This window comes from Etheostoma spectabile, chromosome 23, assembly GCF_008692095.1.
Source record: "Etheostoma spectabile isolate EspeVRDwgs_2016 chromosome 23, UIUC_Espe_1.0, whole genome shotgun sequence".
NCBI classification, from domain to species: Eukaryota; Metazoa; Chordata; class Actinopteri; order Perciformes; family Percidae; genus Etheostoma; species Etheostoma spectabile.
This window is the reverse complement of record NC_045755.1, coordinates 13,279,626-13,291,037: the sequence shown is the minus strand read 5'-3', so window position 1 is coordinate 13,291,037 and position 11,412 is coordinate 13,279,626. Positions and strand designations below refer to the sequence as shown.

The window sequence follows — 11,412 nt, the reverse complement described above, 5'->3', positions numbered from 1 at the left end:
TGTGTGTGTGTGTGTGTGTGTGTGTGTGTGTGTGTGTGTGTAGGTATTTTTTTTTCTACACTGGCCCTTCCATGCAAAACCAACATCCTGGCATTCACATTTATAAACACTCGTAAGTCTGCTACCACAGGAAGGCACCGCTATAAGACTCAAATTACGATGACAAGACATTAAATATTGAAGATAAGATTTGTCATCAGACTCAGAGCCATTACGTTATCATGGTAGCCAATCAGAGAGCCCCTTTTTCTCAGTTTACCAATCAGACATTGCAGGTTCAGGAAATGACTTAGAGGAGGTTGGTAAGGAAATGTGATTTCCAGTCAACAGAACGCCAGGGGAGGTCTTCTTATGTTTTAACTATGAAGTAATGGAAAAAAAGAAATGGATGTGGCAGAAAGCCAACGTTGGCATACAAATGGGAATGAAATGGAAAAACAAATAGTTTTAGGCTGTTAAAAGATTAGAAAAAATTAAAAGGGAGAACATAATGAAAGAAGACAAATAACAAAAGCCTTAGGAGAGACATTTCTTAACTCCACTTTACTGCCATATTGGCTTGATATGTAACAACCTGTGAGAGGCTGGAACTGAACCCGGGAGCCGGGAACGTGATGCAAAATGGTCCGTCACGAAAGGTTTCCCCCAGATGGACCAAAGAAGAAAAAACACACTTGCGTATGTCAACACGTGGCGATCTGTGACAAAGACACGGTGGCCTGCGCGCACAAATATACACAGAGAGGGATTATCTGAGCTGGGATCTGCTGTGGTTGGGAGAATCTGAGGAACTGGGCGTGAGCACCTAAGGACCTCTAACCTAAACACAGACATGCTCGTTTGGAAATGGGAGCATACAGAGCGCACAGCATGGCTCATACAAAATACAGTAACCAAGCAAAAGACAAGTATTGAATAATACACACACACACACACAAAGCAGGTTCAACATGAATTCACTGCACTCTGCTTTTAAAATGCAAGTACACACGCTTAAACTGACATCCATATATTAATATTGACCTAAATGTTTACACCGAATCAATTATCCCTGAACACACACACACACGCACACACATACTTTCCAGACTAAGTTGTAATCTAATCAGTATTTCTGCTTAGGCAGCATGAACTAGTCCAACAGTGAGCACACTCAGCAGCTTCCACCTTCAACACACTCCCTGGTCCCAACACACACCCTGAACACATTCACACACACACTCACACATTAAATTAAAAGATACCTATTCTCATGCATGTGCACACAGACATGCCACGCGCCCTTGTCACCACAACCAGTCTGCTCACACTGGCCATAAGATACACAGAGACATTTAAACGCGTACACCCGTGAGTGTATATGCATTACACTCACTTCAAACATTCATACACATAGCTACACAATCTCTGTTCAGTTCACTTCCGTCACACTATCTCGTTACACACATCCTCTGTCTGCTCTTTTTCACTCGCACATTCTGTCTTTTACACATTAAAGTACACACATCCAGGCACAGTGGCCTACACAAAAAAAGCCACAGGCATACTGTACATGCAGCAACACATGCAAGCACACACACAGATGTAAATATGTGAACAGATGCATTGCAGATTTGGTGAAATCGTTGCCTTGGTTCAATTTGTAGTTTACATATAATTGAAAAGATGGAAGTTGTATCATATGTTGAATATGCTTATCATGTATATGTACTAACTAAACTGAGGTTACATTCCTTCATTTTCTTATTCGCTCCATGCATAAAAACACACACTATATATTCAACATATATGACTAGCAAATTCATTCAGATAAATTATCATTTGTCCCTCTGTCATACTCCATTATGGAAAATAACCTGGCTCTTGTCTTAAAAAGCCCCGGAGGAAAAAAAAGAGAGCTACATTCAAAATTCAAGTGCAATTGTCTGTGGAGTACTCTTCACTCCCCCATTTTCCAAACAGGCAGGCGCTTTAGACGCCCACATGCCACGCAATAGCGGAATAATGAAATTGCATGAAAGAAAGGCGACAGGGCATTAAATTATGTTTATCTGAATGTGTGTACGTGCCACTGCTGTAAGTGTGTGTTTGAGTGACATTAAACATAAAAGCCTGATGGAGAAAAACACTTGACTGAGATTCAACAGATGAGTAATATTCCATCAAACTAATGCAACACTGTTAAGTGTATCTCTTCTGCATATATACAGTGAAGGCTCAACAAGAGGAAAGGTTTTTTTTCAAAAAGTAAAAAAGTGATGTCAACGCAAATGCCACGTTTTACTGGTTCATTTCCTCTTAGTTGACACAGCTTTCTTGTTCTTCTGCTGTTGGCAAAAGGTGCGTGACTTAGACCCAAAAGGCATGTTTCTGTGGTTTCTTAGAGTGTGTAAGTCTGTGTCTGAATATTACTAAAGATTTACTCAATCTGACAGACAGGAAAAAAGAAAGAAAACTGCAGCTTAAAAGAAAACTGGTGCAGAGAATTACACATTTATCTTTCAAATACAAGGCTAGCTTTAGAAAAGCAAATACACACAGTACTGTAATATCTCCAGTGGTTTGCATTTCAATCTCTCTTTCTTTTACCAACCCTGCCTCTGAATTCTTCCTTTTTTCTCTGTGTGTGGTGCGGTGTACGTTTTTCCTGCTCTCATGATGGCCTCGGCCACAAAACACAGGTGTCAGAAAAAAAGACCAGAAAGCCGCCCCATGGAAATTTGCTGGGAGCTTTGCTTAACAAAGTGTTCAAATATTATCCTAAGCTCAAGGATAGCCACACAAGCATCAAAGTTCACCTCCCCACTCTTACTCGCTCGCTCCCTCCCTTTCTCTTTCTAAGCGCAGAAGCAGGTGTGGGTTGGTTTCCATGGTGACTCGTCTGTTTAACACAACCTGGGCCGTTAAATTCCCCATTCAGGTGCAGCTGAGTGACAGCTCTGACAGGAAATGTGCTACCTTACTCAGTGCCGTAAGTACTCAGTACGATTAAGAAGAGCTTGCGTGTGTGTTTTAATCCAAAAGGAACAAAGGATGTGCGCATGGACAAAGTGTGTTGATTGATTTTTCATTACAGACGCACTAAATATGTGAGTAGTTTGCTGTTGAAGCCACAGTGATATTACTTTTCAGGAAGAATGAGTGTGTTTTCTTTGATTCCAGTTCTGCATAACACAGTTTCGGGTGAAATAGAAAGTTAATTTTCTATTTTTCAACCAAAATGACTCATAGCCATAATTCAAGTACTGTGTCTTATGGGACACTTTAATACCATATTCTGTCCAGTGAATATGACTCAGAGTATGTTAAAACATACGATATATCAGAAGGACTAACAAGGAAAACGTGACCACATCCCAAACCACAAGAATCTATATGAGTAGTCTAAGTGTGTGTTGAATTTCAGCATGCAGCACCATTCATTTCTCTCAACTCGAATGCTAGACTTCTGTGTCACCGCACGACATCGAGGTAGAAAGGCAAGCGAGTGAGGGGGGACACTAATCATAAGACCACAGTATACAGGAGAAGAAAATCCAAGAAAGCAACATAATGAATGAAAAGTAGAGACAACAAAATAGAGGGTGATGTAGCCAAACTAAGGCAGAATCAAAAGCGCAGAATAACATGACAAAAGCGGTTGAATATGGAACCATTTCATTAGTGTGTGTCTCCTCCTGTCGTTGGAGGGCTGGACCACAGAGAGCGGTTTTCCACCAGCGCTGTGACCACAGACGGCTAGAGGCCTGGCCGTGCTCACCGCAGAAAGCCCAGTCACACACCACTAAATGCCCACTGTATTACCAGGCTGCTCAGCCTCTCTGGTTCTTAATACTTTCAAGGAAAAACACACACACATACACACTTACAGATATACAGATTTGATTCTGTATACAAATAGGGTCATCAACACAAACTAGTTTGAATATGTGCAAAAATGTGCCATGTTGATCCGTGGATATCACACACACACACACACACACACACACACACACACAACCCACCACAACACACACACACACACACCTCTGCAAAGCGGTGCAGAGAGAGGGAGATAGTGTTATTGTGACGCAGTTAGATGGATGGACCTATAGAGGCTGTGGTTAGCGTGGTCATGTCTGGAGCCACTGCCTGTTAGTGCCGCCTGTCAGCTGTACCGAGTAGCTGAATGTCAGCTCTGCCATTTTATTAGAAATTAATGAGGCAAGGCTAGAGATCTGAATGTGTCCCTGGGAAAACTGTGACAGCAAACACGTCAATGTGACAGACACTCAAACACAAATCCACTGGCACAGATGCACATTTTAGTTCTGCACACTATTATTTAAGGTGTAACAAAATCAGGTCTTGTGCAATAAATGAGAACAGTGTCTGCAATTTCATCAAATGCATTTGCACTAGAAAATGATAATTGACAAAATCCCATGATACAAAGTCAAGATTAATGCTTTAAAAGTTTGGTAATTATGTATTGTGATGCTTATGGTATTTATAACAAACAACAAATCTGAGATAAAGAAAAATATCACTACTCCACATTAACATTTAAAGGAACTAGTATTTCAAATCAATTTAAAATTTTGATGGGGCATTTTGATGATTGAAGTGGTAAAATTGGATTAAAATCTCTAATAGTGGATATAACATTATAAATCAGGGCACATCCTTAGTATCAGCAAATCTGTAAAAAACATTTCTGCTTACAACATTTCGGTTTCTCTACCACTCCCATATTCGCCTTTGTGTCCGTCTGTTGTCTAACCGTCCTTCGTCTGTCTTTCTGCAGAGATGTCCCCCTCATTTGTAACACGACTCTGTTCAGATTGAATGGTGCACCCTTTCTCCATCTGACTGACGAGACTTAGCAGGTGGCGGGACTCATTCATACCCATGGTTCAGCAATCTGCACCACGTTGTAACCCAAGCCTACATCCCAAACACAGATGCAAAGGCGGAGGGTATTTTCCCTGCGTCCGTGTCCATACATTGCTTATGTACACACAGACGGAAATGTACACTGAACACAAACATTTCCTCAATAGTCTTTGAGCAAACACACACTACACTGACAATACATCCTATTGTGGCGTATGAGCCCAAATTCGGTTTGTTTTTGATAATCGTTTTGGTTTAAATAAAAGTTTCCTAAGAAAATAGTACTATAATTATGTGTGCCTTTTATGAACACTGGGGAAATGCACAGCATTCCAAAACACACACCAACTTGGACAGCAAACTACAACCACATGCAATCTAAAGGTCATAAAACTCAGATTATACCAGCATAAATTGCAACATGGGTAACGATGACACACACTAATCACTCCTTTAGCCTAACTTTATTAGCTTTAATCACACACAATTCCAATACGTTACAGCATGAAACAACCCTACAACGAACAATTTCCCTCTCTGTGTATTAGTATGCAAGTATAAAACTTCATTGAAAACAAGTGACAGAGTTTTTGGTGACTTGATGAATGGCTTTTTTGTTTTGCAAGTGCGTTGTGTCATTGCACAATTATCTGTGTGGCAACAGAAATACACACTTACACACACTCAATTACACCATCTTTCAACTTGTGGTCAGGTATGTGAATCAGCGTGAGGAAATGTAATATATTTGGATGTAACATAGGGGCATAATTGAAAAGCAAGCTAAGGCAAAACATTTGTTTATACTATTGGAATGTGGCTATGTGGGAGCAAGTCTGAGGTAGCTCAGTGTGTGTGTGTCTCTAAAGAGAATTGAAAAGAAGGAAAGCCAAAAGGTATGTATCAAATGAGCAGTAATCAAAGAGACAGGAAAAAGAGACCAACAACAAAAAAAGAAATTGCAAACACACACACACACACACACACACACACACACACACACACACACACACACCACACACACACTACTTAAAGATTGTACTTAGGGTCTGTGGTGTTGTGGTTCCTTGAGAAGCGACCGAGCCGCAAGAGAGGGAGGAGGGGATAGGAAGAAAAGAACGATGAGAAAGAGAGAAAGAGAGAGAGGCAGACAGGGGCAGACATCTCCAAAGTTGGCACGTAGGGAGAACACCTTATAATTATCTACATCCGCTCTGTCAGCCCAAACCCGCAGAATGGACAGATACAACAGAGAGAAATGGAGAGCAAGAGAGAGACTCATTCATATATAAAAGAATGAAAAGACAAGACACACTGAACACACATGCAACCACCACCCCCCCCCCACACACACACACACGCAGACTTATTATGGGGCTGAGTTCAGACTGCGTTGAGTGTGGTTCCACACCAAGTGTCTATTTTGAAGGGTTGTAAGCCAATTCCAGATTCCCTGTCTCTTTCTCAGTCTCGCTCTCTCTTTCCTTCTCAGTTCCACCCATCCAGCCAGCATGGGGTGGCTGCGATGGCATTAGAAGGTCATGCAGAAGGCTCCGTAATTATCGATGCAGAGGGTAATTATCAGGTTGTTTGACGTCGCCTTTTAAGTGTTAAAGTGCCGCTTGCTGGCTCCTTTTTAGGGAGCACAATAGGGCCAGGTTTTGCAGTATCATGGATCTTCCCCCATACGGTTTGTATTCACTGTGTGCTGTATGTGCATCAATCGACCTTTAGGGGTCAGTGTTTCTCCTGATGGCTACTTACAGTATGGGAGGGTGCTATAGATGAATTGTGCTCAGGAATGTGATTGTGTGCGGGTATGCATTGATCCGAGGGAGTGTGTCATTGTTTTATGGTTGCTGTATTGTGGAAGTGCAGCAGCAGCACTGAATAATCTTAAATATAAAGCACTACTACTCCAGATCATGATTGTTGCGCTTTGCTAGGCAATTCTAGGTTATGATGACTCACTTTCTGTCGGAAATCAAGTTGGCATTTGTTTCTGTTAAATATTACGACATTAGTTTCTATCAGTCATTTGAACAAGTTAGACTTTGATGAATAGATAACAATATGTGCAATATCTTTGTTAAGCAATATTATTTTAACTTGGACTTGAATTTACCTCATGACTCCCTCTCCTTCTGTTCCAAAAAGCGAGTCTCAAGGAGAAGAGAAAATCATTAACTCTTGTGATCATAGTTCTGTCCCCATGAAGCCAGATGCTTTTAGTCAGGAGAGATGTCTAACTGACCCCACTGGGAAATCATTTACTCTGCACTTGCTGCGCCAGCCATCCCATGAGAGGTAATTTTATCTACCTGCCTCCATTTCTCAGACATTCTACTCTCTCAAACTGCTCACTCTGCAGTTGTTCACCTGTCCTTTCCAGCAGAAGACTATCAGTCCCTGGAGGCATGTCATCAGCACTCATTTGAGAATGATTTCACGGGACCCTGCTTGCATGCTGAGTGTTTATTTGACTGCCCCAAATGACAGGCCCTGCTTGTTCTTGCAACTGTCCCACTCCTGGGCCTCAGTCTCTTTTTCACCCTCTGCTTGTGTGATCGTCCCTCTCAAGGGCCCGACATACTCTTTTGCTCAGCATGTATTTGACTGTCCATCCCAGGAGGATTCCTTCTTGTCGTTTATTTGACTTAATTGCTATGCCGCCTTCGTGGAGGAAGACTGGATGAGTGACACTTCACTTAACGGCCAGCCTCCCTTCCTTTTGCGTCGTCTAGTGTATGTCTGCCAGCTTTTCCTTCATTAAAAGCAAATCTCCTCCCCTCCACCATCACCCCCACCATGCCTTCATCCCTCTCTTCCTCTCTCCAACCGCCACAGTGTGGGTGTTAACCGAGAATCGTCCCCTGACAGGCATCAAGAGGGCCATCAAACACCTGTGGGCCCGAGACACAAGCGCAGACACTGTCGAGCAGTGACACACAAAGACGTTGGCACAGGATACACTTTGATGCCTTTACGTCCCGTGTTCACTCAAACAATGAAAGACACACAACAGCAGTTTGCAATCGCACATATCCTCGCACATAACACTGATTCAACAGCCCAATAAAAGATACCGATTGGTGAGCTTATGCATACGTGCATGTGCACACGCACAAAACCAGGTGTCTAATTATATGGGTGCATGCCAGACCCGACACATTTTTGCCTCGCTAAAACACACACGAACTCGCACACTGAGACACCGCTTACAGTCTAAGGGGAGGCAATCACAGGAGAGGGTGTCGAGTCCTCACACCAAGACGTGGCAAGAACATTCACACACGCATACACATACAGTAAACAACAAGGCTTTGATTTACTTCTAACAACAATTATTTCACATACACAAAGTACATCCACATCATGACAAGCTACATTTCCTGTAATCCCGCTCTATTGGTTGGACGAGACACATCCATCACTCGTACAGTCAGTCAATGCAGACTTTGATGCTGATGACATATCTCTAGTCTAGTATTGTTGTCAGCAATATGTTCTCTTGTCAGACTGAACAGTGAAGAGGATCACAAAAGGGGGCAGGAGGGAACTACGTACATTCACATTCTTTAAACAGATGGCTGTGTAAAGAAGGGATGCCATTTTCCCATCATGCCTAGAGGCTCTGTTTTGTGTAAACTGACATGATGAAGCTCAGGGGAGAAGAAGACTTGTAGCAGGTAAGTTCAACTATGATTCTTTCCAGATTTATTTTGTTCGCATGGTAAATGCATGTCATCACCCTTTAAAATCCTTTACCCTGATATGCCACCAAACCACAGTGCCCTCAGGACACGCTGAAAACGCTTATTAAATGTTACAAAAGAGTTAGAACACAGACATTCGCCATACACACTTTGAAGTTAAAAGGGTGATAAAGGGAAAATATACGATACCAAAATTACAACTTGCACTCCATCTAAAGAATAAAGCGTGTCATATAGCCGGCCTCTAAACATAAGTTATACCGAATGTCTCGGCTAAAGATAGAAAATGAATTAGAGTGACAAACATCACATTCACCCTCTTCATCAGTGAAATTTTCCCTCAACGTACATTGAAATTAGCTGAGGAACCAAAGCTTTGGGTGACAGTCAAACACACAAGAAGATGATGCCTAACAACGGCAAATTAGCCCGTTCATAAATTTTAAGAGGGCATGTTTTATGAGATAAACGGGACTAAAATAAAGAATCGAGAGACCACACTCCAAGCCATATACTTTCGGTCATGTTTTAGGACAAAGAACCACAAAAGCCTCCCTCACTGACATTAAAAAGCAAAAAAACTTCCCAAAATATGCCAAAAATGTTGCCAGTTATTTCTAGCTGAGATGAAAAGTCTGCTATTACAAAGAGCCTGATTTAGTGTAGGGTGTGAGAGAGGAGACGAGACAGACAGAGAGAGAGAGAGAGAGAGAGAGAGAGAGAGAGAGAGAGAGAGAGAGAGAGAGAGAGAGAGAGAGAGAGAGAGAGAGAGAGAGAGAGAGAGAGAGAGAGAGAGAGGGAGGAGGAGAGGAAGAACCGGCGCTCCGCAGTCTCCCCTCAAAATAACACAGAAGGAGAGAGAATAACATGTTTGCTGTATACGTCAAAAACTTACACGTGCACGATATAAAGAGGCACGCAAAACTCCTTCTCATTCCTTTCCAACACAGTCTACTGCACATGGATTATTTAAAGCACACATTAAATCAACATGCATGTGTAGTTTTCCATTTAAACAAAACTGTACAACTGCTGGACCCATTTAGGATATAGTAAATGACAATTTGGGAAACCTGCACGGCCCCTTAAAGAAAGGCTCTGACCGAAGCAGAGTTTTTGGGACAGAAGCCATTAAAACAGAGGCTCCACTGCATGTTGGGAGCACTTAACAGGGCTGTACAGTACTAGCAGAAGGGGACAGCACAAGGGAAAAATTGGTACAGGGGCCAATATATACATTTAAGTCCAGGCAAGAGCCCTTCCTCAGCATATGGAACCAATCTGCCCATTTGTAAGAAGAATAGTGAATTCTAAGACGCAAGCAGAGCGAGTGAAAAGGAAGGAGTGAGTTAATGGTAGAGAGCAATACAGAAGATTAAGCAGAGAGTTTGATGCTATGAACAGACCAAGAAGGAGAAAGTGAATGAGAGGGGAATACAGAGGCAGAAATAGATTTACAGAAATAGAAGAGAAGAAAGGGATATTCAACATAAGAAAGAACGGATGAAAGGAAAAGCATAAAACAGCACCCAAGGGCAAGACAAATAGACTAGAAAAGCTATGTTAAAAGCACCAGCAACCACTGCGGTCCCGTATCCTGGAGTCAGCGGAGAACAGAGAATGGGCTTACCCTTGTATGACAGCTTTAGCCTGGGTACGTTGTGCTTGGGCTCATCACCTCTTCCCGGCTGCAACGCCCCACACAGCAGCACTAAAATCCCAAACAGGTAATCCATGGTGCTGGAGTGCTGCTGGCTGGCCTCCAGACCAGGGGGCACTCACACCCCGACCAGTGCCTAGAGATGAGTGTCTCCCGCGGGGGTATGCCGAGCCTGGAGAGTCCCTCCACGCAAGCCCTGAAAGTGAAGGCTCCAGGAAGGGGAACAGAATCCTGGTTGTGTTTCCCCAGCTTTGAGAGCAGACAGCAGGGGGACCTCTGTAGTGTGAAGTGGGTGGAGGAGTGCCACTCACATGGCTCCCTGTGTGGAGGTCCAGGCTATATAGTCCCTTGGCTTATCTGCTCTCCCCCAGGTGAAGGCTCAGCAGGGCTTCAGCTTGGCGTGAGATGAGAAGAAGAGCCTGTGTAAAGGTAAATAAGATCAGTTTTCCACAATAGTAAGGCTATCCTTGTCTGGAGAATATATATATTTTTTAAATCTCTTTTTGTCTTCTGGCTTCTTCTCTTTGAGCAGACACTCACAGCAAACCCTCTAATCCTTGTGTGCGGCTCCACCAGACTGTGAGGGAGAGAGAGAAAGAGAGAGAGAGCTACACCATCCACGGGAAGAGAGGGGAGGGGAGGGAGAGCAGCTGAGTGAGAGAGAGAGAGAGAGAGAGAGAGAGAGAGAGAGAAAGGGGGGCGGGATGACTTGAGAGCAATGATAAAACCAGTATACTGGATAGGAAGCATAGATGGTTAGGTTTTTATAGTGTTGTCTCTTCCGCACTTCCTTTTCATTTTTTGTTAGTCATCAATTCTCCATTTCCTTTATGCTAATATCTCTTACGTCAAAACTCAAACAAGGCGTTTTCTGGTTTTAAAGCCCCTGCCACTTGATTTGCAGGTGTATTGTATGTCCTGAGGCAAAAGTCAGATAAAGGATTGACACAATGAACTGATAGCTCCCACAAAAATCAACGTTTCAGCCTCACAGAGATCTGTAGTTCATCTTATCGGGAGTCCTGCCTTCAGTTTGCATTTTTTTAGTCAGCATCTGTAAAACATTTTGGATGTACGCAAACTACACTCTTCAGGTCCATGTCCTGGTTAACATGGATATGTCCATGTCCATAAAGTTATAGGAGCCATTTTTCTGTTGTT

At 42.7% G+C, this 11,412-nt stretch overlaps 1 protein-coding gene across 2 annotated transcripts in view; it reads right to left on the bottom strand.

Moving 5' to 3' along the window:
• The window catches only part of sema3aa (sema domain, immunoglobulin domain (Ig), short basic domain, secreted, (semaphorin) 3Aa), a 35,684-nt gene extending 24,779 nt beyond the window's left edge, over positions 1 to 10,905 (bottom strand). The window contains exon 1 of one of the 2 annotated variants that reach the window (XR_004327766.1): positions 10,222 to 10,327. Coding sequence is in view for 1 of the 2 variants with exons in the window: in XM_032505292.1 (XP_032361183.1) it covers positions 10,222 to 10,327 (106 nt within the window). In the remaining variant the exon portion in view is untranslated. Of the gene's footprint in view, positions 1 to 10,221 lie in introns of both variants that reach the window. The other variant, XM_032505292.1, reaches the window with a different exon arrangement.
• Positions 10,906 to 11,412: the final 507 nt, after the last annotated feature.